This window comes from Notolabrus celidotus, chromosome 20 (assembly GCF_009762535.1).
Source record: "Notolabrus celidotus isolate fNotCel1 chromosome 20, fNotCel1.pri, whole genome shotgun sequence".
In the NCBI taxonomy this organism is placed as follows: domain Eukaryota; kingdom Metazoa; phylum Chordata; class Actinopteri; order Labriformes; family Labridae; genus Notolabrus; species Notolabrus celidotus.
The window spans coordinates 737,197-763,171 of NC_048291.1; the positions used below are offsets into that span (position 1 = coordinate 737,197).

At 41.5% G+C, this 25,975-nt stretch overlaps 2 protein-coding genes across 4 annotated transcripts in view; both read left to right on the forward strand.

The window, feature by feature from the left end:
- Positions 1-13,806, forward strand: part of si:ch211-106h11.1 (volume-regulated anion channel subunit LRRC8D) — a 34,013-nt gene extending 20,207 nt beyond the window's left edge. For all 3 annotated transcript variants that reach the window (XM_034712234.1, XM_034712233.1, XM_034712232.1), the window contains 6 exons: positions 6,474-6,751; positions 7,826-8,182; positions 8,265-8,825; positions 8,914-9,164; positions 10,972-11,349; positions 11,590-13,806. In XM_034712234.1, the coding sequence (XP_034568125.1) occupies positions 7,835-8,182; positions 8,265-8,825; positions 8,914-9,164; positions 10,972-11,349; positions 11,590-12,712 (2,661 nt within the window). In that variant the 5' untranslated portion in view covers positions 6,474-6,751; positions 7,826-7,834 and the 3' untranslated portion in view covers positions 12,713-13,806. The remainder of the gene's footprint in view (positions 1-6,473; positions 6,752-7,825; positions 8,183-8,264; positions 8,826-8,913; positions 9,165-10,971; positions 11,350-11,589) is intronic.
- Positions 13,807-15,184: 1,378 nt separating this feature from the next.
- On the forward strand, positions 15,185-22,237 carry ddx39ab (DEAD (Asp-Glu-Ala-Asp) box polypeptide 39Ab). Its single transcript, XM_034711424.1, has 10 exons — positions 15,185-15,316; positions 16,793-17,005; positions 17,157-17,284; positions 18,234-18,510; positions 18,595-18,713; positions 18,826-18,957; positions 19,574-19,683; positions 19,948-20,092; positions 21,228-21,375; positions 21,735-22,237. The coding sequence occupies exons 2-10, from the start codon at positions 16,798-16,800 to the stop codon at positions 21,749-21,751; spliced, it is 1,284 nt and encodes a 427-aa protein (XP_034567315.1). The 5' UTR covers positions 15,185-15,316; positions 16,793-16,797; the 3' UTR covers positions 21,752-22,237.
- The last annotated feature ends 3,738 nt before the right edge of the window (positions 22,238-25,975 follow it).

A 25,975-nucleotide genomic window follows, 5' to 3' on the forward strand; every position in this document is an offset into this window, starting at 1 on the left:
CTGCCTGCAGGTTACAGAACTGTTATCAAACAGAGGCTGAGAGATCTCAGTTTACAGAGACGTACTCACACACTGATGATATCTCCCTCTCACTTACTGTTATTGCCTTTTCACTCAGTATTTCTGCTCTCACTGTTTGTCACAGAAAAAGATCTGAGCAGTTTAACGTGCTGAGGTCTATGTCAGGCTCGTAATGTTTGTGAACAACATGGACGTGTGACTGCTGTCTCTTAACAACCCCACCCTGAGCACGCCTGCGTACGGGCCCGGTGGTGTCAGCAAAGTTCGTGTGTGTGTCTGTGTGGGTACGTATTGCAGATGAAGAGGTGTGAAGCCGCAGGCGTAGGCATCTGAAAAACAGAGGGTGTTGTTGTAACAGCCCCTTGTTGGACTGACTAACCACAGGCCTGATGTCTAAATTTAAGTCATATTTCCCTGAAAGAGAGTTTTTCTGCAGAGAGCGGGGACTCGGTGTGCTCGAATCATGACAGCAGGAACAAAACAAAGATGAGAGCTTTCAAAGAGCTCTGAAGTGATTTCAGAGGAAAATATCTCCTCAGTATGTTTCTTTAATTTAACAAAATAATAAAAGATATTGAGTTCAGTCTCCTGCAGGGGTGTGAATGAAATTAAAACATTAACTGCAAGCAGGAAAAATTAGGATGCCAAAGACCCATGACTGACAGAGGCCCAGCTACTACAACATTTACTGCACCCAGCTCAATGCTCAATGCAACTACAGTTTTAGACAAGTTAGTGAATCCATCTGTTTTATTTTAATTTGTTTTATTTTATTTTATTTTGTTTTGTTTTATTTTATTTATTTTTTATTTTGTTATGTTTAGTTTTATTTTGATGTATTTTATTTTGTTTTATCCTGTTTTGTTTTGTTTGATTTATTTTACTTTATTTTATCTTTTGTGTTATTTTGTTTTATTTGATTATACTCTACTTTGTTGTACATTCCATTGTTTTGTATTGTTCTGCTTAATGTTGTGTTATTTAATTTAACTTGGTTTTATTTTTTTATTTTTTTTGGTTTATCTTGTTTTGTTTTTCTTTATTTTGATTTATTTAGTTCTATTTTTCTTCTTTTGTTATGTTTTGTTTTATTTTGTTTAGCTTAGTTTTATTTTGATATATTTTATTTTGTTTTATCTTATTTTGTTTTGAGTGATTATACTCTACTTTGTTGTGCATTGCATTGTTTTGTTCTGTTTTATTTTGTTCTATTTAATTTAATTTGGTTTTATTTTATCTTATATTGTTTGGTTTTGTTTGCTTTATTTTAATTTTAATGTATTTACTTTATTTTATTTTATTTTGTTTAATTTCATTTTGTCCTTGATGTCTGCAGCCAGTCTGTTCTGTGCATGCTCTTAAAGTAAAACCAAAGTTGTATCTGATGTAAGTACGAGGAGGAGAGAGCGGGAGGTGACATCCTTGAGGCCTCTTCACATTCTGCATGTGTTGAACTGCCGCCCTGAGATTCTGCCTCGACCCTGCTGTCACTTCACCTTTTCACTTTGACACTGAACCCCATCACAGCATCTTACTGCAGCCCCAGAGTGTGACTTTACTGCAGTGTTGCAGAAGTGTGAGAGAAACAAACACACACACACACACAAACAGAGAGACACACACAGACACAGCTGTACCTGACGTGGAGGTGTCTCTGATGCTGGCTCAGCTTCAGCTCACAGCTCCATCACTGTGACGGTAACTCTTCTGTATGTTTCTCCTGTAGAAGAAGGGGCCGGTGTGTCTCTGGTATGTGTCACCACGTGTGAAATGTTGTAGTAATGTTTTCGATTTCACGCTTGGATCATTCACCATGTTGCACATAACGCAGAGCAGCAACAACAAACACTTCAAACGCTTCATAAGATTCCTTTTCTCAATTCAGAGCGGGCGGCTTCTCAGAGTCGTTGGTGTGCTAATGATACTCACATGAGGTCGTGGGCTGAGTCGTTAGTCGAGTCGTGGGCTGAGTCGTTAGTCGAGTCGTGGGCTGAGTCGTTCGGATCATCGGTCCGATGTGGGTCGTCTAGACTTAAAGGGACCAGGCCAACGACTCTCCCAACGACCCCATGTGACAAATATAAAAAGGGAAACTGTTAACACCAATGCAGTTGAAGTATAATTTAATTTCCTGTGTTGCTGATTTGGGGCTCACGGTCCTGTTGGCTGCCTTCACAGCGAAATCAGTAGCAGCAACCGAGAGGTGTGATCCACGGTGCGAGCACGCTTTGTTCTTTAAATGAGTTCAAAAGTGAAACACAAAATCCAAATCATCGTCTGTGCAGACATGATCGTTGAATACTTCAGCTGGGAGGAAACAGAAAGGTTATCTGAGCTTGCATGCAGCACGTAAACACATGCAGTTCAGTCAGACTACTCACCTTTAAATTCTTTATTGTAGCAGCAAATACATATTCAAGTTTGGTGCCCAGGCTCCGGCCTCATCACTCCCTGCAGATAAGTTCACATGCAGACGTTGAGGAGTGATGAGCAAAACATACTGAACACCCCCTGGAGCCTGCAGGTGGGCGCTGGGGGGGCGGTGGGGATGAAAGAATATGCAGCAATAGGCATGCAGGGCAGCAGAGGCGTTGACAGGCAGAGGGAGAGATGGGAGATTTTTCCAGTTTAAATAGACCGCCGATTTGAGAGGCAGAGGGCGTGATTGGAGGATGGTAATGAGAGTGGGACATGTGACGTGTGTATAGCAGTGCAGCTCGAGTTGTCTGCCTGAACTAGTTCGCAGGCGTCGCTCCATTTTCCTTTTAGCTTAAGATGCTAACTGAGAAAAAACGGTGGGTTGGTCCTCTCTAGTTAAAAAATGGATTTGGGGGCGTTGGTGGCCTAGCGGTCTAAGCGCCCCACATACAGAGGCTATAGTCCTCGTCGCAGGGGTTGCTGGTTCGATTCCCGGCCGGTCAACCATTTCCTGCATGTCGTCCCCCACTCTCTGCTCCCCACATTTCCTGTCTCTCTTCAGCTGTCCTCTCAAATAAAGGCAAAAAAGGCCAAAAATATAACTTTAAAAAAAAAAAATGGATTTGCACATATACCTGTTTTTTTATGAAGCACTTATGGGTGCTACCAAGCGGCTAACTCCGGTCTCAAATGATGACACCCATGTGGAAGTGTTATAAACTGCAGTTCATCGAGCGTCCACTAGAGGCTGGCTGCAGAAACGCTTGCAACCACATACACACCCATTCAAAGAAGACGATCTTTACAGCAGAAATAAACATGTTTACAGCCTGGTTCAAAAAACGGCTTTGGTCTGAGTAGCTAATCTCTATTTTGCCCAAATTTATTTATTTATTATTTTATTTGACAGGGGCCATGCAAAACAAAAACTGTCAAGCCAGAGTTAGCTATAAGTTAATTTTCATCTGTGGTCCCTGGGCAGGAAGATGTTAACAAATGTACAATACAAACGATAAGAAAACATACTAGCATTTAAAACAATACATAGACTACTCAACACAGTCCATCACTAATAACAACACATTTAAAATTACATTTCATTGTCTCTGATTTGATGCATTCAGATGATCACATGATTGTTTTTCATTGAGCCATAATTTCAGTGTACTTTTAAAAACACTGAGGTTTGTACAGTCTCTAATGTGGGTCGGGATTGAGTTCCATTTTCCTGCTGCTCTGACTGAAAATGCAGACTGTCCAAATGCAGTCTTCCTACGTTTAGCTGAACAGTCTCCTCTTGTTGATGCCCTGGTCTCCCTAAGATTGTTCCTGCAGAGTAACACACATTGTTTAAGTGGTGGTGGGGCCTGATCATTAATTAATTTATACATCAGACACATATCTGTATAACAAAGAAAACTGTCAAGGGTCATTAAGTTATATTTATAAATAAGGTCATGACTGACTTGACTAACAGGCGGGAACACATAGCTGTTGGCTAGGAGGCTCAAACCCCGCCTCTCTACCTCACACTAAGTTAGGTTGAGTTCAACATTTCCAATATGGCTGCCGCCGACGATTGGCTTCAAAACAGCGCTCAGGAACAGACAGGTGACGTCATAATAATAAAAATCAAATAAGAATGAGAATAAATAACTGGGAAAACATAATAAATAGAATAATCTGACTTTGTTTTAACATTACTGTTTAATTGTCTGTTTTTAATTGATCATAGGTTTTATCTTTTATTTGCATATTCTTTTATAAGCTGGACGTTATAGTAAATGAGGGCTTAGCTCTCAATGACTTTCGAGTTCTAATAAAGACAACAATGATTAAAGAAGCTTGTTCAGACAGTCCTCACCATCCTCCATCTTTGATTTCAGGGATTAGCGTCCTCATAGCTTCAAATAGAAATCTAACAAAACTGAAGTGTTCCATAATCATCCTGTTATCTTGAACACGCTCCAACATTCATGTTTATTGCTTTTTATCAAATGCATTTGTGTCCTCTTATAAATCTCAGACTTTAAACTGTATGATTAACATAAGTTGACGTTATCCTACACGCTCGAACACACTTACTATGAGATGTGCCAACCAATCAGATGACACGACTGCCATCCCTCACGTCATGTCATTTCATGAAAATATTATGAAATTATAAATAAAATTAGATTTGCTTTGTCAAAATAGTTGACAAGAAATCAATGATGAAATGATTTAAAGGTTGATAATTAATCTGAGACGTCCTCCCAGATGTTTTCTGAGTTAGATTGCTGAAGAGTGAGACATCTTCATCCTTCCTTAGTGAGTGTAAACAAACATAGCAACATGTCAGCTCTTTATGCATCACTGTGTTTTTATAAGGAGTGGTTACAGACTCTCCTGCTGCAGCTGAAAATACTTTATGTCTCTGTTTCTGCAGTACATGTAAATCTCACTTTCACCCACCATTAACACTTACAGCACCTGCACCTGCAACCATACTTCACAACCTCATCTCCCTCAATCACACAGAGACATTTCACACTCTGCACACACACTCACCAGCTGCTCAGATACATCTCTCTGTGGTTTATTGTCAGTTTGAGTCTGTGCTCCAGATTCTTCTTGACCTTGATACAAAAGGATCAACACACACAGATCATCATGTGATAAACTTAAATACACAGCTTTTTCATTTTCATCACATTTCTCTTCCACTTTGACCTTTGACCTTTGAGGACAGAAACCTGGTAACCCTACAAAAGCACACATCCACCCACACGGGTAAAAGGTGTGACAGCGAGAGCTGCATCTTCAAACTGTGTGACTGACGTTATAGCAGCTTCAGCGCCCCCTGCTGGATGTAGGTGGTACTACAGTGAAGTCATGATAGACTTGCACATGTGAAGAGGTTCAAGCTGTTGATACAGGAAATGTGCAGCTGGTATTTGGTGCAGGATTTCTTAAGACACCAATAACTGTGTGGAAGAGATTCTTTCATAAAATAAATGTCATTAAGATTTTTATGAAGCTGAATTAAGATCTGTGAATCTTCTGCTGAGAAAACCAAGATTCAATCACCAGGATCATCAGTACTCTAATTACTTTACTTTAGTTTTATTTTCTTTACTCTGTTTTGCTCTGCTGTTTTTGCTTTTTTAATTTAATTCAATTTAATTTTGTTGTTTTTTTCATTTTATGATGTTTATCTTTTTTGATTTATTTTATTTAGTTTTATCCTGTTTTGTTTTGTTTTATTTAGTTTTCTATCATTTAATTTTGTTTTGTATTATTTGTGTTGTTTTGGTTTATTTCAATATTTTTTCATTTTGTTTGATCTTACTTTGTTTTGTTTTATTTTTATCTATATTATTTTTCTTGTATTATATTTTTTTATTTTGTTTAGTTTTTTGTGATTATTTTACTTTATTTTATTTTTTGTTTTATTTTGTTTTATTTGACTATATTTTACTTTGTTGAGCTTTGCAGTGTTCTGTTTAATTTTGCTTTATTTTGTTTTATTCCATTTAATTTAGTTTGGTTTTGGTTTATCTTGTGTTGTTTAGTTTTTCTTTATTTTGTTTTGTATCATTTTGTGTTGTTTTGTATCATTTTGTGTTGTTTTGGTTTATTTCAATATAATTTTTATTTTGTTTTATCTTTTTCTTTGTTTTGTTTATTTTGTTAAATATTCTTTGTCTTGTATAATATTTTTTTATTTTGTTTTATCTTGGTTTTGTTTTGTGTGATTTATTTTACTTTATTTTTTTTATTTTGTTTTATTTAACTATACCGTACTTTGTTGTGCTTTGCATTGTTTAGTTTGAATTTACTTTATTGTGTTTTATTTAATTTAATTTTGTTTTGTTTTACTAATAAATGTAACATTCTGTTAGCACAAACATACTTAATGTCTTAGATAACAGTTTGGGTGACTCCTTCTTATCAGTCTTTTTCTTCCTTCCCATCTTTCCTTTCCTTTCTGTTCTGTTCCTTTCCTGTTCCCTCGTCCCTCTCTCTGTGATCTCCCCCTCTTGTTTCCTCAGGCTCGGCTCTGAGGGAGTTAAAGGGTTGCACTGAGCCTCACTCGGTGGGTCTTGCCCGGGTCCTCGTGCTGAATCAGATTTTTCAGCCACACATCCTCGGCTGCCATGGAAACCCATGAAAAGCTGTGTGTCGGCCAGCCGAGGAGGAGTTTGTTGTAAGTTTTTCTGAGTTTTTCACGGCAGAACCAGACAGCTCCGGTATGAAGCCTGTGTGGGGCGGCTGTGAGCGGATCAGAAGAGGGAGAGAGAGAAGGACCAGAGAACAAGTTGTTTAGCAGGTATGTGAAATTAATCCTGAGCTGTTAGACAATGGACACTTTGTCTCTCTGTCAGATTTCTACTCCTTTAAAGAAGTGAACTCTAAATGTGATAGAAAGATATGTAAGGACTCTATTTGAAGATTAAACATTTGATCCCTGACAGAAAGAAGAGCTGATTCACAAACATCTCAGATCATCTGTGTCTCTGAGGCCGGCTGAGTGGGTTTGGTGTTAAAGCAGAATTAAAGACAGCAGCCATCACATGAAGATAAAAATAATAATAAGTCATCAAAGTTTAGAAAGCATGGAAGGAAAAAGTGTTTTTAATAAGAAGGTATAAGGATGCAAAGTGTTTGAGGCCTTTAAGACAGGATCAGATGATGTGAATGTTTAATGTGTTTGTTTAATGGTCTCATTAAAATATTAAACACTTCTTTGTACAGAGGGTCTCTTTAAATCTTAGTCTCAAACAAGAAAGAGACAGATACTTACCTTTTAATTTAACAATAACTGTGGAATACACGGTGCAATATCCTTACCACCTTAACATCCTTATATATATATATATATATATATATATATATATCTCCTTCATTCCCAGCGCTTTTGCACACAGGTAATTCTTACTATTCTGCGCCTCTGTATATATTTTATTTTATTTTATAATTTAATTGAATTTTACTTGTTACTTTTTTATTTTATTCTATTCTATTTTATTTATTTATTTAATTATTTTTAATAAAAAAAAGATATATTTCATTTTTTTATTTTATATTTTATTTTAAATTTAATTTTATTTCTGTTAATATTTAATTTAATTCTTTCTTCTGTTAATATTTGGACTTTCTTTCATACTGTTTATAAGAGCATACTGTAATAACCAAATTTCCCTCCCAGGAATAAATCAAGTATCTTTGATTCTGATTTATTTAACAAATTAAAACTTTGAATTTTCCAACAATAACGTCCTTTTTTTTAAACTTAAACTCTAAGAAGAGACATGGTCACAGACTCTGAAGAGTCAGCCGGACGTCACTTTAAATGTGTCGAGGTGACTTTAACTCACACTTCCATCTTTGTTTCCCCACACAGGAGCTCAGCATGTTCTCCCTGTCCGAGCTGGTTCCTCTGAACCAGCATCAGAGCAGGTCTAAACTCCTGAAGCCCTGGTGGGAGGTCTTCATGGACTACCTGGTGGTCCTGATGCTGATGGCGTCCGTCCTGGCCTGCACTGAGCAGCTGTCTAGAGACCGGGTGGTGTGCATCCCTTTGGATCCTGTTTTTACTGTGAACACCAGCCATCAAAGTCCAGGTCCTGGTGGAGACGAGGCGCTGACTCCGCCCTCAAAGCCTCCAACTCACTCTCCACACAACATCAGCCCAGATGTTCCTCCATCCAGAGGACGGAAGACTCACCTGGTGTACCAGCAGTACATTTACATCAGCCAGGTACTCCACCTGTAGGTGTAACGCAGCTTTAATCTCACGTGTCATCACATGTTTGACTTCCTGTTGATGCGTGTCCCTCCAGGTTTGTTACCATGAAGCTCTTCCTGTCTGCTCCCGCTTCTTCCCCTACATGGCCCTCCTGCAGACTCTGGTCCTCGTAGCCAGCGGCTCCTTCTGGCTTCACTTCCCTCACACCTCCGCGCGCATCGAGCACTTCCTGGCCATCTTGGCAAAGTGCTGCGAATCCCCGTGGACGTCTCAGGCGCTGTCCCACGCCGCCCAGCAGGAGAACCTGCCGGACGAGAGAGGACCGCTTCGACGAGCTCCGTCTTTGAGCTCGACCCCGGTGATCTACAGACGACAACCGAGCACCGACTCCGGCACGGAGAGTCCGCTCTTAAAGAGGTCCGACAGCGGCTCCTCTGCTGCTCCTCCCTCCCCGTGTCCCTCCAACCTCTCCTGTAACTCCATCATGTCGTCTACGTCTCACAGCTCTCAGGTGAACTCTGTGAAACCTTCAGTCATGGACAGTCCCAGGCAGGTCCTGAGTCTGGATAAGAGTGACGGGGAGCAGGCGAGGGCGCTGTTTGAACGGGTCCGGAAGTTTAGATCTCACTGTGAGATCTCAGACGTCATCTACAAGGTGAGCAGAATAAAACCTCTGAATGTTGATGATGAAGTCTGATTGATTGATGATCAGTGTGATCCTGTATCCTCTCTGGATTGCTCAGGTCTACTCGGCTCAGACGATATTCAAGCTGCTGATGGTGACTCTGATCGTGGGTTACACCATCCCTCTCCTCGGATCCTTCTCCTTCACTCACACCTGTCGCCCGGAGGAGACGGCCTTGGTGGGCTACGATACCTTCGAGTGCATCCACGTGATTTCCTCTCTCATGCGCAAACTGCTGGTGGCTTACCTGACCCTGCTGGGGCTGTACGGCCTGCTCAACGTCTACACCCTCAGCTGGATTTTACACAGGTCAGGACATGCATGAGCGTCTCACATCAGACTCCTCTGGTTGTTTTCTCTTTCCTCTCTTCTGCAATGAAAACGATGAAGCGGGGGAGGTAGAGCGTACAGCCAAGCCCGGCGAGTGTGAGCTCTAGCCCAAACAGGCTTCTTATTTTAGCTATGCTTTCCCTGTCTTCTTTCTGACCTCTCTCTGCAGACTCCTCCTGGGAGAGTAGGGGGAGGTAAAGCGTACAGTCTAACTCGGTGGCTGTAAGCTCTCATCCTGGCTCCACCTTTCTTGTTTTCTTTCTAACATCTCGCTTCAGTCTCCTCTCTTTTTCTTTCCCCTCTCCCTTCTCTAATAAAATGATGTAGTGAGGGAAGTACAGATCGGCCGGTGTTTTGGTTGAAACGGCGACCCTGTTAACTGGAGACTCTCAGCCGGATGCATCCCTCATAAACGTCTTTAGACCATCATTAAATATCTGATGAGGATATTTTGAAATCTTAATAAAAACTAAACTAGTTTGCATTCCCAGGAACTCCCTCTGTGTTTCAACAGCTGTGTAAACTCCACAAACACTGACACGTTCAGCTGAAGGTCTCCAGTTTACAGGGTCACTTTTAAAAGCGGAACACCGGGAGGAGAGACGCATTCACGGTGGGCTGAGAGAAGACTAGCTGAAGAAAAAAGGAAGAAGACAAGCTGCTAAATCAAGAGAATCACAAAAAAACAATGACTGTGAATGGTTTTTGGAAAATTGAAAAAAAAAAAAAATTTGAAAAAAATATTTTGAACAAAAAAAATAAGAAATAAAATTTGTAACAAATTTTTTTTTTTTTTAATTTTGTAAAAAAAAAATTGACATTTTTTTTTTTGCCAATTTTTTTGGGGGGAAAAAAAATGTAAAAAAAAAATTTGACAAAAAAGTTGACCCTGTCGAAAAAAATTAATTTCCTCAAACTTGAAATTGTGCTCCAAAAGCCAAAAAACATGAAAAAAAGTGGAAATGTTGTGCCTGCGGTTAAAAACATGGAAAAAGCAAAGAATGAATCAACACAAACACGTTCAGCTGAAGGTCTCCAGTTTACAGGGTCACTTTTAAAAGCGGAACACCGGGAGGAGAGACGCATTCACGGTGGGCTGAGAGAAGACTACTGTTACAAGCTGCTAAATCAAGAGAATCACAGCTTCTTCTTTTGAAAAGTACACACACATACAAAAAAGATAGAACAAATAAAAACTAATGAAAGAAAGAGAAATCAAGAGAATCACAGATGTGTGTGATGTTATTGTGGACGGAGGGAGGAATAAAAACACTGAGGTTAATCTACCAATCAGACACGTTCAGCATTGCAGGTCCCGCCCCCTGAAAGTCCTGGGACCTTGGGGGTAGTACTTTTCAAAGGTCCCGGGACAGGGGGTAGTACTTTTCAGGGGGGAGATGATCTACCCTCTGGTTTAAAAACTCCTTAAGCTCCAGCCAAAACAGGCTCCTCACCTTGGTTCTGCTTTCCCAGTCTTTTTTGAAACATCTGTCTTCACACTCTTCTCCTTGTTTTTTCTGTCCTCTCTTCCTTCATGAAAACGGTGAAGTAGGGGGAGGTAGAGCGTACAGCAAAACCTGGCAGGCGTGAGTCCTAGCCCAAACAGACTTCTCACCTTGGCTCTACCTTCCCTCTCTTCTTTCTGACCTCTCTTTGCAGACTCCTCTCTTTATTATGTCTCTCCTCTCTTCTGTGATTGAAATAACGTAGCGGGGGAGGCAGAGCGTACAGGCTCACTTTTCTGTATTCAGTCTGACATGTTCCCCGTTCTGTCTCTCCCGCTCAGCTCTCTGCGTCAGTACTCCTTCCACTCCCTGAAGGATCTGTGCTCCCTCAGAGACGTCCCCGACCTGAGGAACGACCTGGCCTTTCTGCTGCACATGTTAGACCAGTACGACCCCCTGCTGGCCCAGCGCCTGTCCGTGTTTCTGTCCCCCGTCAGCGAGAGCCGGCTGATGGAGGAGAGCCTGGAGAGGCGCTGGGGGGAGGAGAAGCTGCGCGCGATGATCAGTGTGGATGCAGACGGCTGCTCCAGGCTGCAGCTGGTGGCTCTGCCTCGCCTCCCCCCGGCCCTCTTCACCCTGAGCCAGCTGCAGGTCCTCAAACTGGAGCTCATCGCGGACGCCAGGTTCACCGCACAGGTGGCAAACATGGCGGCACTCAGGTGAGCTATAGAGCGGTGCCTTTAATCTGAAGTCAGCCATCATCCACTTTAAGCATGTTTGATTCTGCTGCAGGTTTTGTAGTTTTAATGTGGGGCCTAATGGAGGTTCACTCACTTTTGGAGCCCCCCTCTAGTGGCCACTCGAGGAACTGTGTTTTGGCACTTTAGCATTGGAAGGTTGCCTCTTGGTGCATAATGACACACTTTCATCATCTCTGTTATCTTTGCTTCCATCAACAGGGAGCTCCATCTCTATCACTGCATGGCCGCCGTGGACCCCAGTGCCCTCGGAGTCCTCAAGGAACGTCTGGAAGTCCTCCACCTCACCTTCACTCAGGCCTCAGAGATCCCCAGCTGGGTCCTCTCCCTCCGCAGCCTGCACGAGCTCCACCTCTGTGGTCGTCTGAGCAGTGACGGTGGAGTCGGCCGCAGCTGGTCGTTGGGGAGCCTCCGTCTGTTACGCCACCTTCGTTTGCTGGTGATCCGGGGCCGGTTGCAGAGGATCCCCGGGGAGCTGTGTGAGGTTGCGGGCAGCTTAGTGAGACTGGAGATCCACAACGAGGGCACCAGGCTGCTTGTTCTCACAGGTCTGAAGAGGATGGTGGACCTGACGGAGCTGCTGCTGCAGGACTGCCAGCTGGAGCGTTTGCCCTCCGCCCTGCTGGCTCTCACCAACCTGCGGACGCTCGACCTGCAGCACAACAACCTGAGGACTCTGGAGGAGCTGCTCACTCTGGCTCATCTGAGACGCCTCTCCTCTCTCAGACTCGCCTACAACCGTGTTCTGGTTCTGCCGAACAGCGTCGGGGTGCTCCGAGGCTTGGAGCTCCTGGATCTGTCAAACAACCAGCTTCGGGGTCTCCCTCCAGCTCTCTTCTCGCTCCGTCACCTTCGCAGACTCCTGCTGGCTGGAAACCTTCTGGAGGAGCTGCCTGCAGCGGTGAAAGCTCTGCAGCTGCTGACAGAGCTGGACCTCAGCGGGAACCGGTTAGAGAACCTCCCCTCTGAGCTGTTCAGGAACTGTTTGGAGCTGCGCACCCTGAACGTGGCACGAAACTCCCTGAGCTCTCTGCCCAGTGGGATCGCAGCTCTGAGCCACCTGAGCAGGTTGGACCTGCGCAGTAACAGTCTGGAGGAGCTGCCGGCTGAGCTGGGCTGCTGCTCGGGCCTGCACGGAGGAGGGCTCCTGGTGGAGGAGTGGCTGTTTCTCTCTCTGCCCCCCCAAGTCAGGGACTTCTTGAGCCACTCTTTTACCTTCACTGGGAAACGCTCAGAGGATCACACCCGTCCAGAGTCGGACAGTTTCCCATACTTCTCTCCGACGCTGTGGAGTTTCTCCTCTGCTCTGGAATCACAGATTTAACTGCATCCATGAGGTGTGGAAAGCATTGAAAAAACAAGTTCCTGAGTCAGAAAAACAACTCAGAAACTCAGGAATTAAACAACTTTATGACCCAAAACAAGACTAGGTTTCCTTAAACACTAATATAAGTACAGCTTACATTCTGAGCTTGAAGTTATTGAAGTTTCTCTGAGTTTCTAAACTGGAATTAAGGTCCTGACTTTACAACTTGACGTCATATTTGTCATCAACATGAAGATTTGATCATGTTCAACTTTTTATTAATTGCAGATTAATTTTTTGATCCAATATAATTTGTAACATGATACTACCATTATTTCTTGTCCTCACAGAGTGACCTAGATTAGCTAAAAAGTTATTTTTAACATTTATAAGGTAATATTTTAATATTTATAAACATTCCTCCTTGATCAAAAAGTCTCAGGTAATGTTAAACCTGACTTTCTGAAATGAAACCACGTGAACAAAATCAGAAACTGGGATTATCCAAGGTGCTCATGAATGCAGCATAAGACTAACGGCCAGCACTTTCCTAACACTGAGAGTTTATCTTATCAAGGTGCTTTTGCATGCTGATTTTTTTTATACATATTTTTTATAACACTTTATTTGATGTAAAGAAATGTTCAGACTCCTTTTTTGTGGGTCTAAAACCACTGTAGTTGCTGCATTTAAATTTTAACCCACAAAGAACGTATGCAGATGAATGTATCCACATGAAAATAAGTATGAACAAACTGCTGGCGTGAAAAATGAAATGATACAAAATGCTAAATAATCTGAGCAGTAAATGATGGTAAAATGTAAATATCTAATATTTTTTATTATTATAAAATATATCTTTAACAGGAGGGTGGTAAAATGATAGTAGTCTTAGATGTATTAATTCTGCAGGACTGTCTGTGCAGATGACATATAGAAAAGATCCTGTGTTTTTTAAAGAGCAAAATATTTACAGAGATATTAACAATGTAATTATGAGAATATATTACTTGTGTTCATGCATTTTAATATCAAGAATATCAATGTTTTTTTACAAGCAGTTTAAATCTCTAACTGTGACAACAACACAGAATAAAAATGATTATTTTACAGAAGCTTCTGTTGATATTTGTTCCCCATTTCTCTCAAGTTTGTCCACTTAACTATTCACTAGCTGCTGTCTTTATTAATGAATGTTCAAAAGCTCCCACAGTGAGATGAATGTACTGACTTTACTAACAGTTAGAACAAGTTGTGTGATTGTCCTTCGTTTTGCTGCAGTTCATTGCAGTGACCTCTAGGGGCAGTATACACAAAGGAACATGGACACACTCGGGTAAACCTACCAAAGCATGAAATAGAGTTATAAGATCTCAAGTTGAATTAATTGGATTGTTTGTTGATTGCACTGCACTTTTTTTACAAGTGCAGTGCATGTGTGAAAAGTGCTCTTTACAGTTTCAGCTCAGCCCATTATTTATTTTTAGTTCATGTTTTATTTACAAATGTAAAGACTAAACCTCTTCAGGATTTTTATGAACAAACAAGCTCTTAAATGCAAATATTTGAAATGTATTGATATAAATACTGATAAAAAACCTACATCATATTGTTAACAGTTTTGATTTATTATAATAATTATGTTTTCTTTAATATTTCATTATTATTGTTCTTCCGTTATGCTATCTGTTCATAAAAGCCTGCTACATTTGATGTCTGTGTTGCCATATGTAGTTGTAAATATATATTTCAATTAAATACAAAAAAATATACATAATAATAAATAAGAGATTAGAGATAATAGACTCCTTTACTCGTCCCACAACGGGGAAATTCAAGTGTTACAGTAACAGAGTAGACAGTGCAAAAGAAATATATAAAGCAAACAAGAGCCTATAAATTAAAAAGTATTACAAAGTTATAAGCAATTAAAATTAAAATCATGATTAAAGAGGTAAAAAAATAAGTATATCATAAAATCACACACACACACACACACACACACACACACACACACACACACACACATATATATATATATATATATATATATATATATATTATTGATTATAGAGTCCGACCACTGCAGGGAGAAAAGACTATATATATAGTAGTATATACATATATATAGAAGAAATAATCCACAAATAATTTATATTTTTAAATAATTATACATTATTATTTGTATAACAATAAATAATACAAATAAAAAAACAACAATTTAAGGGGGCAGATGTAAGCTTAATCAAGAGTATTAATATTGATATTACCTCATGTCGGTCAGACTACATTTTTTAAAATTCAAACCTGTAACTTTACGATGTTTTACTCATTCTGCATACCTTCGCCTTTTTATTTTATGTGTTTATTTATTATTTTCACCTCCTTTGTCCCTTCAGAGCTCCCATACCGCTGCTTATGCGTCCCGCCTTTTCAAACTGCAGTGGACTGCGGAACACTTTTCGTCCAATCGCTGACCTCCCTTGCCTATTGACGCCCGAATCCACCAATCACCTTAACGTTTCCCAGAGTAGGCGGGACTTCCGGTGTCTCGTATAAACCATCTGAGGCCTGCCCATGCGGTTTTGATCTGTTGGTGGACGCGAAGCTAACAACTCAAAGGTAAATATTCACATTTTGATTCATTGGAAGAAGTAGAATTTTTAAAGACTTTAAACTTCTTTAAGGGGAAGTCTTAAATCGTATTTATTTTATAATAGTTGTGGATTTTTCAGCCCGGGATGATTTTACGTCCTTCATTGTTTGCTTCAGGGCGCTTTCAGCTAGCTAGCTCGGTAAACCGTGTTCCTCTCCTGTTTTTAAACGAGTAGCATTTATTTTCCTCCAGGGTAAGAATTATTATACCTTTACATGTATTTTTCACTTTCATATAAACCTGTGTTACCTCAGATTGATTTGGAAGAAGTCCCACTGGGGTCGTGTAGCATGCTAGCTTGCCACGTTAGCAGTCCTTATGTAACACAATGGCTCTCCAGTGTTTTCAATGCTAAGCTAACCAGCCGAATGTGCAGGTTGTACCTGTTTTTAGATTTTGGATGTGAGTGAGGTGCTTTGTTTACAGACTGTGAATTGAGTCCGTAAAGTCTTGCTGTGCTTTGTTTCTCTGGTTTTGCTAACCAGCTGATTTTACGTACTGTAGTAGCATTTAGAAACGGTGAGGTTCAGTGTTTACAAAGATCCTTAATCAGGGAAGAATGCTATACTCAGCAAGATCCGATCTCTAGTTGTAAAGAAAGCATAACACAGTTTATATTCATGCAAAAACACATCAAAGCTTTAAATCAAAGACTTTGGCCTAAGCCAGAACATGGAAGGCCAACAACAGGTGTGAACAGTCCCATCGAAACCTGCATGGGGAGTTTGTTTCAGGTATTGATCCACAGAGACAAAAGATACTCTACCACTGCAGGAACTAGGAACCCTATGAGGAACTATTTGCATTTCTTCAGCAGGAACCAGGGTCCAAATTTAGTCCGTGGCAATCGACCGCTCCAGGAACTTTTGGAGGCACCATTCACAATAACATCACACTCACCTGTGATTCACTCGGTTTAATAACTCCTGATACGCCTGATAGTGTGAATGTGTCTGTCAGCTCCCGGTGTTACAGTCTGAAGAGTGACCCTGTAAACTGGAGACCTTCAGCTGAACGTGTCAGTGTTTGTGGAGTTTATACAGCTGTTGAAACACAGAGGGAGTTCCTTGGAATACAAACTAGTTTAGTTTTTATTAAGATTTCAAAATATCCTCATCAGATATTTAATGATCGTCTAAAGACGTTTATGAGGGATGCAGCCGACTGAGAGTCTCCAGTTAACAGGGTCGCTGTTTACACCAAAACACCGGCCGATCTCTGCCACAGCTTTTATAAAAGTTGAGCCTTTCAGGTGTATTGTGACCTCTCGGTACTTGCACTTTTCTGTTTCCAAGCATCCTCTGTTGTTGAAGGGCGTTAGTCTCTTTTGTACAGCGTACACGTTCCTGGAAATGAAAGCCCCTGAAACTTTGATTGAAAAGCACCTTTTAAAAAATGAACCAGACTGACATCCTAACCTTTTTGTTTCTCCTGCTCCTCAGACACAATGGCTGAGAACGACGTTGATAATGAGCTGCTCGACTACGAGGAGGATGAAGAGCCTCAGGGAGCACCGGAGAGCGCTGCCCCGGCAGGAAAGAAGGAGGTGAAGGGTTCCTACGTTTCCATTCACAGCTCTGGCTTCAGAGATTTTCTGCTCAAACCAGAGCTGCTCCGAGCCATCATCGACTGTGGGTTTGAGCATCCTTCTGAAGGTGAGGGACATCTTGGATTATGTGTATCCTATTTTATTATTTCACAACAACTATTCCATTAATCAGCGTAAAGCTAGTGACTGTCGAAGAGTAATTCGGCTTGAAAGGCAATATTTTCTTCTTTAACTCCTCCTCTGTGTTCTTTCTACAGTCCAGCATGAATGCATCCCACAAGCCATCCTGGGGATGGACATCCTGTGCCAAGCCAAGTCTGGTATGGGGAAGACAGCTGTGTTTGTGCTGGCCACACTGCAGCAGATTGAACCTGTTGATGGACAGGTGAGTGCTAGTTACACACTTAAGATGCATCATTCATATTTACATGGAGTTTAAGGAACCAAATCAACAAGTTAGTCAGACTAAGTTGAATTTCTTGAAGATAGATTAACACACCCAGATACATGATGAAGTTGCAGACTGATTTTGTCTTACATACATACACTTTAATCCTTCAGTTATGCAGGCCTTCATTATCCACGCTCTGTTCAGAGGCAGTGATCAAACTTTCAGCCCCACCTCCTGCGGGCTCATTCTTTCCATCTCATCACACCTTAAAACTTCTGCATGTAAAATAAAACTGCACGGGCCGAGGAGTTTGACACATTGATGCCTGGCTGACATGCAGCTGCAGTGAACGCTGTAAACCATCAAAACACAAGCTGCCTCACTGAGAAGCTTAATTACTTTAATAGCATCACAGTTCAATTCTGGTTTGACTTCCTCTTGATGAACCGCACCCTTAAAGAGTGACACGTCTCTAGTCTTGTCTTTCACACCAGCTCCTCTGACAGCAGGATTTTTTCTTCACTTTGAAGAGCTTTAAAAACTCAAATAGATTTAGGCAGATTGACAACACTAGAAATGGGAACAGATCCTAAGAGAGCAAAATGATTGAGATTTTAAAGTCTAGATGAGACCATTTATGTGGTGGTTAAAGCAGTTTTGTTCTCTGCTGTCACACTGGTCCACATCATTCATCAGATTAACCGTCCTGGTCTCATCCAGGTTAGGGTTACTCACTGTTACCATGACCGTTTCCTCAACATCCTAAAAAATCCTTCACTCTTATGAATGCAAAGTTCTTCTCTCTGAACACTGACCAAGATATTCAGATTCTGATTTAACCATGTGGTAGAGCACCGACACGGGGTTGGATCAAAGTGTTATCAGTGGTTCTTAAAAGATCAATCAGGACGTGTTTAACATCCTGCGTCTCTCCCGTCTGCAGGTCTCTGTTCTGGTCATGTGCCACACACGAGAGCTGGCCTTCCAGATCAGCAAAGAGTACGAGCGTTTCTCCAAGTACATGCCCTCCGTGAAGGCGGCGGTGTTCTTCGGCGGCATGGCCATCAAGAAGGACGAGGAGGTTTTGAAGAAGAACTGCCCGCACATCGTCGTGGGAACGCCAGGTCGTATCCTCGCCCTCAACCGGAGCAAAACCCTCACCCTGAAGAACGTCAAGCACTTTGTGCTGGACGAGTGTGACAAGATGTTGGAGCAGCTAGGTGAGTTCAGCCGTCAGAGGTCTGAAGATGATTCTTTGATAACCTCAGGTTTGTTTATGCTTATTTAATGTCTTTGTGTCGCAGATATGAGGAGTGACGTTCAGGAGATCTTCAGGAGCACACCCCACGAGAAGCAGGTCATGATGTTCAGCGCCACGTTGAGTAAGGAGATCCGACCGGTCTGCCGCAAGTTCATGCAGGACGTAAGTGATCTCTAATGTTTGATTACTGCAGGAATAACTCACACACACTTACACTACTTAAACTAGTATCTTAAACCTTCATCTGACCGGTCCCTGGTGTTCTCTTCTTCAGCCTATGGAAGTGTTCGTGGACGACGAGACCAAGCTGACACTCCACGGTCTGCAGCAGTACTACTGCAAACTGAAGGACAGCGAGAAAAACCGAAAACTCTTCGACCTCCTGGATGTGTTGGAGTTCAACCAGGTACAGTGAAGAGGCTGGAGGTGTTTGTGTTTTGTTGGTGACTGTTAAGTTGGGACTACAGAACCTGAAAGATTTGTCTCTGATGGAGAATTGGAACAAAGTTTGAGATTTAAAAATAGTTTTTCTGTTGCTGGGTTTTAAAAAGCTCACTGTTGATCTAAACTGAAGAGGAGCTCCACTTTATTTCTAAACAGGCTAAAAAAAACTCTGGAGGATGATGCACCCAGTGCATATCTCACACAGCATTAACTCCCCTCATGAACCCAGGTGACCTGACCCCAACTGTGGTCCCTGCAGGGTTAGATCAAGGATCGCCCCTCTTTGTTCACAGCTGTTGTAGTTTTAATGGCTGTTCTCCTCAGCTGCCCTCTGAGTGCACACTCTGCATCCTTCTTCCACTGGATGGTAGTGTCCTCACTTCAGTCCCTTCTAGTTTTGAAGCCTCTTTTCTAGCGCTGCCTCACTGAGCGTTTTTTAAGCCTCTGACAAGATGACAATGTCTGGTCTTAGCCAACTGCATCCCCACTTTAGCTCCAGTGTAGCCACCGGTTCATGTTTTGTGTAATGAGACCCTGACGACAGACTAACTGATCCACTTCCTGTGTTCTGCCTCCAGGTGGTGATCTTTGTTAAGTCAGTCCAGCGCTGCATCGCTCTCTCCCAGCTTCTGGTGGAACAAAACTTTCCTGCAATTTCCATCCACAGGGGAATGACTCAGGAGGAGAGGTGAGACCCACACACACACACCTTCCTCCCACACACACACACACACACACACACACCATCCTCCCACACACTCGTACACATACACTCTATTGAGCTTTGAATGCTGCGTGTGTTTATGGAACCTCAGGCCTCATCAGTGAACTCAACACATCATTGCCTTCAAAGCCTCGTTCTGTCTGCAGCAGCTGTGATTATAATTCTCTCTCTCTCTCTCTCTCTCTCTCTCTCTCTCCCTCGCCCTCTCTGACCCGTCCTCCCCCGCAGGCTGTCCCGCTATCAGCAGTTCAAAGACTTCCAAAGGCGGATCTTGGTGGCCACTAATCTCTTTGGCCGAGGGATGGACATCGAGCGAGTCAATATCGTCTTCAACTACGACATGCCGGAAGATTCTGACACGTATCTGCACAGGGTGAGCGCTGCGGAGGGGAGAGGGAGGGGGCAGATTAACCTTTGGGATGCTGCAACCTGTGCATGAATACAAAAACTGAATCCAAAGAGGACTCTTAGCTGTGTGATTTACAGCCACATGTGCCTCTGTAGAACTGGTAATCACTGCAAAACCTTGGGGAAGAAAGCTTCACCAACATATAAGAGATGGTCTGGTTTTGGGACTCTGAGGGAGAGAAGTTTAAACCGTCGTAATGCATGAAGCGAAACCTCAAACATGCAGTTCCTGTGATTGTTGTGCCTAAACTTGTGCCAACTATCTCCACCGGTCACTTGTTGCCTCAAACCGAAGTCTTTACAATCAAACCAGTGCTCCATGAGGTTTATTAACTTTATAATGTACCAATGTTTTCTGAAAATGCATGATTCAATCTATTATGGGAGAAAAGCTGTTAAAGTAGCACTGCTTTCATATCCATCTGTATGCATTTAAACCTGCTGTAACAGCTGCACCAATGTGTATGACAAAGCCGTCTTTTCAGATGACAACAAAGTTATTATTTGTGTGTTTCATGCACTGAGTTTTACAGCTAGTCCAGGTGGATGTTGTATTTATGGTCGGACATCAGCACATAACTCTAATGTGAGAAGCTAATGTGTGTGTAACTCAGAGAGCTTCCTGTTTCCTCCACTGCTTCCTTCACAGAGCTCTCAAAACATCCACTTATTGCTCCTCTGATGTTTATGAATCCAGACACAATCTTTAAAACTGGTTCAAACCGCTTACAACAATAAAAACAACAATAAAAACTCCAACCTGCTCTAAGTGTGGAACAAAGTAACATCAAGTTAGACCGTGAAACACACTCCTGACCTGTTTTCACATCCAGTCTTCCTGGAGTGAAGCTCAAACACATCAAATTCTGACATGTCAATGATCCTCCTGTGACTAAAAAGGCACTTTGAGTTCTGATTTGAGGTCTGCATGTGTCTAAAGTGGATCTCAAACTAACACTTCTCAGAGTCAGCAGAGAGGATGAACTTGTTATCCTACATCAGACTCAATAATCTGAAGCGTCTGGACCGTCTCAAGCCGAACGTCCGGAGGCTTTAAAGTGCTAAAGATTCCTCTCACTCATCCCCTCTGCGCCCGTCAGGTTGCTCGTGCCGGTCGATTTGGCACCAAAGGCCTGGCTATAACCTTCGTGTCTGACGAGACCGACGCCAAGACTCTGAACGATGTGCAGGACCGCTTCGAGGTCAACGTGGCCGAGCTGCCAGACGAGATCGACATCTCCTCTTACAGTGAGTTTCTTCCATTTCTAAATGTTTACACACCTCCATGTAACACAACTACACACCTGATCCATCAGAACGACACACTGTCACGGCCGTTCAGTGTTTGTGGTTTTCCCGAACCGCCACCTCCTGTGAGACGTAGTCATTCGATGATCGCCCCGCACATAATCAGCTGTCTCAATAATCTCTACGAGTTATCTTGGCAGCGACAGATGACAGTTGTTGCTGCCGTGCAGCGCTCATCACATGGAAACTGCTCTTACATGTTTAACCTGTTGCTGAACACTGGGTATGCTCAGCTGTTGCTCATCACAATGATCTTTTACACGCCGGTCTCACGCCTGTCCTCTTCTGTCCCCCTGCAGTCGAGCAGTCCAGATGAGTCCTCCGGCCCGGCAGAAGTCTCCTCTTGATGGATCTCATGGTGTATTTGGACGTAGACGTACTTCACCGTTGATTTAAAGCTCTGCTCTGTGCCCTATGTTCACCAAACTTTATTTTTATTGGAGGTTTTTGGGGGGCGGCGGGTGTGGTTGATTTTAATTTGTCTTCTACTGTCTGTTTGGGTTTTTTTTTTCTTTGCTTAATGATATTAAAACTTTTTATAAAATGCCATTTTTACTGTTGTTGTTGTCTCTGCCACGTCTTCGTCAGCTTCACTCTCCAGCTGAGCTTCAGGGAGCATGTAGAAAGTAGTTCAGAGGATCCTGTAAGATAATGTGTTGCCTTTTTGTTTTTGTTTATTCACAATGCAAGACGTGGTCACAAATAAATAATCCAAGTAGTCCTGTAGGGACTGTTTTGACCGATATGGCAGCTCTTTGAATTTCCAGTTGAATGTTTCCAATAAAGGAAGTCACCAAGTGGAGTCCTGGTGGTGTCTTTGCTAGATTTATTATAAGCATGTTCCTGGAAACTGTAAGAATTAAACAGACACTACTTCTGTATCTGCTGGTATGATGTTTTTTCTAGGTTTTAGATATAATACACTCAGCACTATTATTATAAATTTAAATATAGCTCTTTTCTGCAAAGAGAAAACACATGAGGGATGATATGAAAGCACTTAATCAGACATACAACGTTCAGTACCTTCTGCTAATTATGGCTCTGTGTTGGTTTGTGACTTTAATCAGAACTGAAATATAACTAATTGGTGATTTAACATTTTCTGCAGGACAACTTGTCTTGTTTTAACTTATCTCTAGCAGCAAAGAGTCATAATATCAGACATGCAGTGTTCTGAAATGATTAGTGTCCAAATCGTTCAAACATTAATTTAAACTCTGACTCGTCCAAAGTCAAGTTAAAATTAATGAAATAAATCAAACTTGAGGATAATTGTTCCTAATGTTGAAAGCCCCGGCTAGTTTTTGAAAGCTAACTACAGTTCAGCCCTTGGACACTTAATATTACAGACATTTCAGGCCTAGGGTATTAAAAATATTAATTTGTGTAACTGACATTTAATTCTGATGATGATGGTTTGTTTAGTTGACTTAAAGGCACTATGAGGAGTTTTTCACCAGCTGAGAAACAGACTGAAACCAACACTGATGCCTCTTTATGACCTTCAAAAGCAAACAAAACCATAAACAACAACATTGATATCTTCTCTGTTGTCATTTTTAAAGCCTTAAACCACTCAGAGGGGGTAGGTGTCAGACCACATGAGTGACATTTGGCTTTAGAAACCCCCTTTTTTGGCTGTTTTCATGGCAAATAATCACATTGAGTGATAAATGTGGCTGTTAAAAGACAGCAGGGTGAGTTTTTTGTTGAAAACACTACTTTTGCATGTAGAGAACAAGATATAAGGGGTATCACTTTGTCCACAATGGGGCGCCAAAGTTGATATGAATAAAAAGTTCCTCACAGCAGCTTTAACCCACACATCTCTCTCTATGGGACCTGTGCTAAGAGCTAAAATTGAAGGGAAAGATAAAGTTAATTTTATTCACTAATAATTCAAAGTTTCTGATTCTGACAACAAACCTGTAACAATTCAACTTTGGACTGTATGTAAATGTGATGACTAATGTATAAAATAATGGAGCAGAAACTCAAACTAATACAAACAATGATCAGAGTCCAGGAAAAAGAAATGTTTGGTGCCAAAAATATTTATGTGGAGACTCTGAAACCTCCTTTATCTGATTCAACCAAATATTTAGCTTTTTAATGTAAATAAACAACAATTTGTTGCTGACAAAAAATACATATTAAGTAAAATATACGATGTGTTTGCAAGTGTGTGAGTGGTATGGAAGAGGAGCAGGGCCACTGAACAAATACAATTTTGTAGGGAGGGCGAGCAAAACACAACCTGAGGTGTTTTATTTTTTTTCTGCAAGTGAAATATAATGCAATATTTTTTTATTCAAATGTTTATATTTACTCCTTAAAATATAGAGATTAAAAATTCTGAGAAAAAAAGTCAGAATTCAGAGAAACAAGTCCAAACTTTGGAGATGGGCAAAAAAAAAAATGATGTATTTTTTTATTTTAATTCTGAGAATTAATCTAAAATTCAGATTTTAATTCCTCAGGATTTACCTTAAAGGCACTATGAGGAGTTTTTCACCAGCTGAGAAACAGACTGAAACCAACACTGATGCCTCTTTATGACCTTCAAAAGCAAACACTACCATAAACAACAACACTGATACCTTCTCTGTTGTCATTTTTAAAGCTTTAAACCACTCAGAGGGGGTAGGTGTCAGACCACATGATTGACATTTGGCTTTAGAAACTCCCTTTTTCGGCTGTTTTCATGGCAAATAATCACATTGAGTGATAAATCTGGCTGTTAAAAGACAGCAGGGTGAGGTTTTTGTTGAAAACACTACTTTTGCATGTAGAGAACAAGAGATAAGAGGTATCACTTTGTCCACAAGGGGGCGCCAAAATTGATATAAATAAAAAGTTCCTCACAGCAGCTTTAAACTATTTTATTTTGGCTCACTCACCTTCCAAAAACTTGTATAAAAACAAAGTATTTATTTTCCTGCATTCATACCGTTAAAACATATTATTTATTATTAATATTATCACTTCTAATGTGGACCACCATCTGCTACATGTGCAGCAGACAGTGCTGAGAGTATCATGAACTCCTTCTCCTGGAGAAACTATCTAATGACACCTTTTCTAATCACCCTCAAGTATGTTATCTGCAGTGATGATTTGTCAGATAGATCAAGGCTCTAGTTTTCATTATAAAGCTCACCTTCACAGAATTATAAGCCGGGCTCAGTCTCAGTGAAGCTTGAAGCTCATCAGGTAAATCTTATCAACACAAGAGGAAAGTATTTAGGACGGATCATTTCTTTATTGATTTTTTTCAGGCATTAAGAGAAGTAGTTTTACTGACCATGAACAAAAAGTTATTTCAGCCTTTTTTCTGAACCTTAAAAAGCATGACTCAATCATTACAGACGGTACTGATGAACAGGAGCAGACATACACTTATCATGCTCTTAAATTGGCACTACATGTAAAGAGTCTGAACCCTGCCTGGCTCAGCACTAAACTACACATGGACTATTCCTGTCAAAGACTGGCCCTTATACAGCAGATAGAACTACAAGAAGTTAACGATGCATCTGTACATAGCTGCTCTATATTATCCTCCAACAAGACTAGAAGTACAGTACCAAAACCACAGCATCTACAAAGGCAGCACTGAGGAAGACCTCCTGACAGGTTCAAAACCTTTACACAAGCTTCCAGACAGGAGTCTACTTCAGCTGAGAGATGGTAGAAAATACAAAAATCCTCCAGTTTCAGAGGAAGTCAACGTCTTATGGCACAAGAGAAACATTTAAAGAGAGTTTAGAAGCGCTTATTTAACATGTATGTTCAGGTCACCTCTTTATAAGGTCACAAAGCCGTGTGGTAAGGTGCATGAACTTCTACCAGTGGAGGAACATGCTGCAGGTCTTCAGTTAAAGGGATGTAAGTTGGCCACAAGTGTCTGAGATTATGGGCTCGTGTTGACCTTTAGTATCCATGAACTCTGTCTTTGCAGGTTGATTAAACTCTTCTGATGTTAAATGAAAAAACAAAGATGTTCCAGTATTTCTCTGCAGCTGTCACCGCTCAGAAACGAGGAACTATGGGATATTGTTTGGTGTCATGCTGCTCGGTTACACGCACGAGAACGTTTTCCAACCACGACTCACAAATGACATGTTTACTTCACTTCTCTCAGTTTTTAAATTGGACTTTTACAGCAAAACAAGAGAGCGGCTGAGTCCTCTCGCTGCCCCCTCGGAGCAGTCAGGATAGTCATTTGCACAGAATTAGGCGGTTGACTTCTCGGCGCCAGAATCCCAGGCTTGTTCTTCTGGTGCTCGCTAAATGTCGCAGCTTCTCGTGGAGGCGAGGCCGGGGATGAGTTCAGCTGAGTAAACAACCTCTGACATGTCCCCTCCGCTGATGCTGACAAAGCTCCAACCGAGCAGGTTCACCTCGGCCTTTTTGGAGTCTATAAGTCCTCCTCTCCTGCAGCCTTCATCATCCGTCATTAGATATGGCTTTCAGAGACCTGGGGTCAATCCTCAGATCTATAGGAGTCCTTCTCTCCCCCCCCCTCCCACCCTGT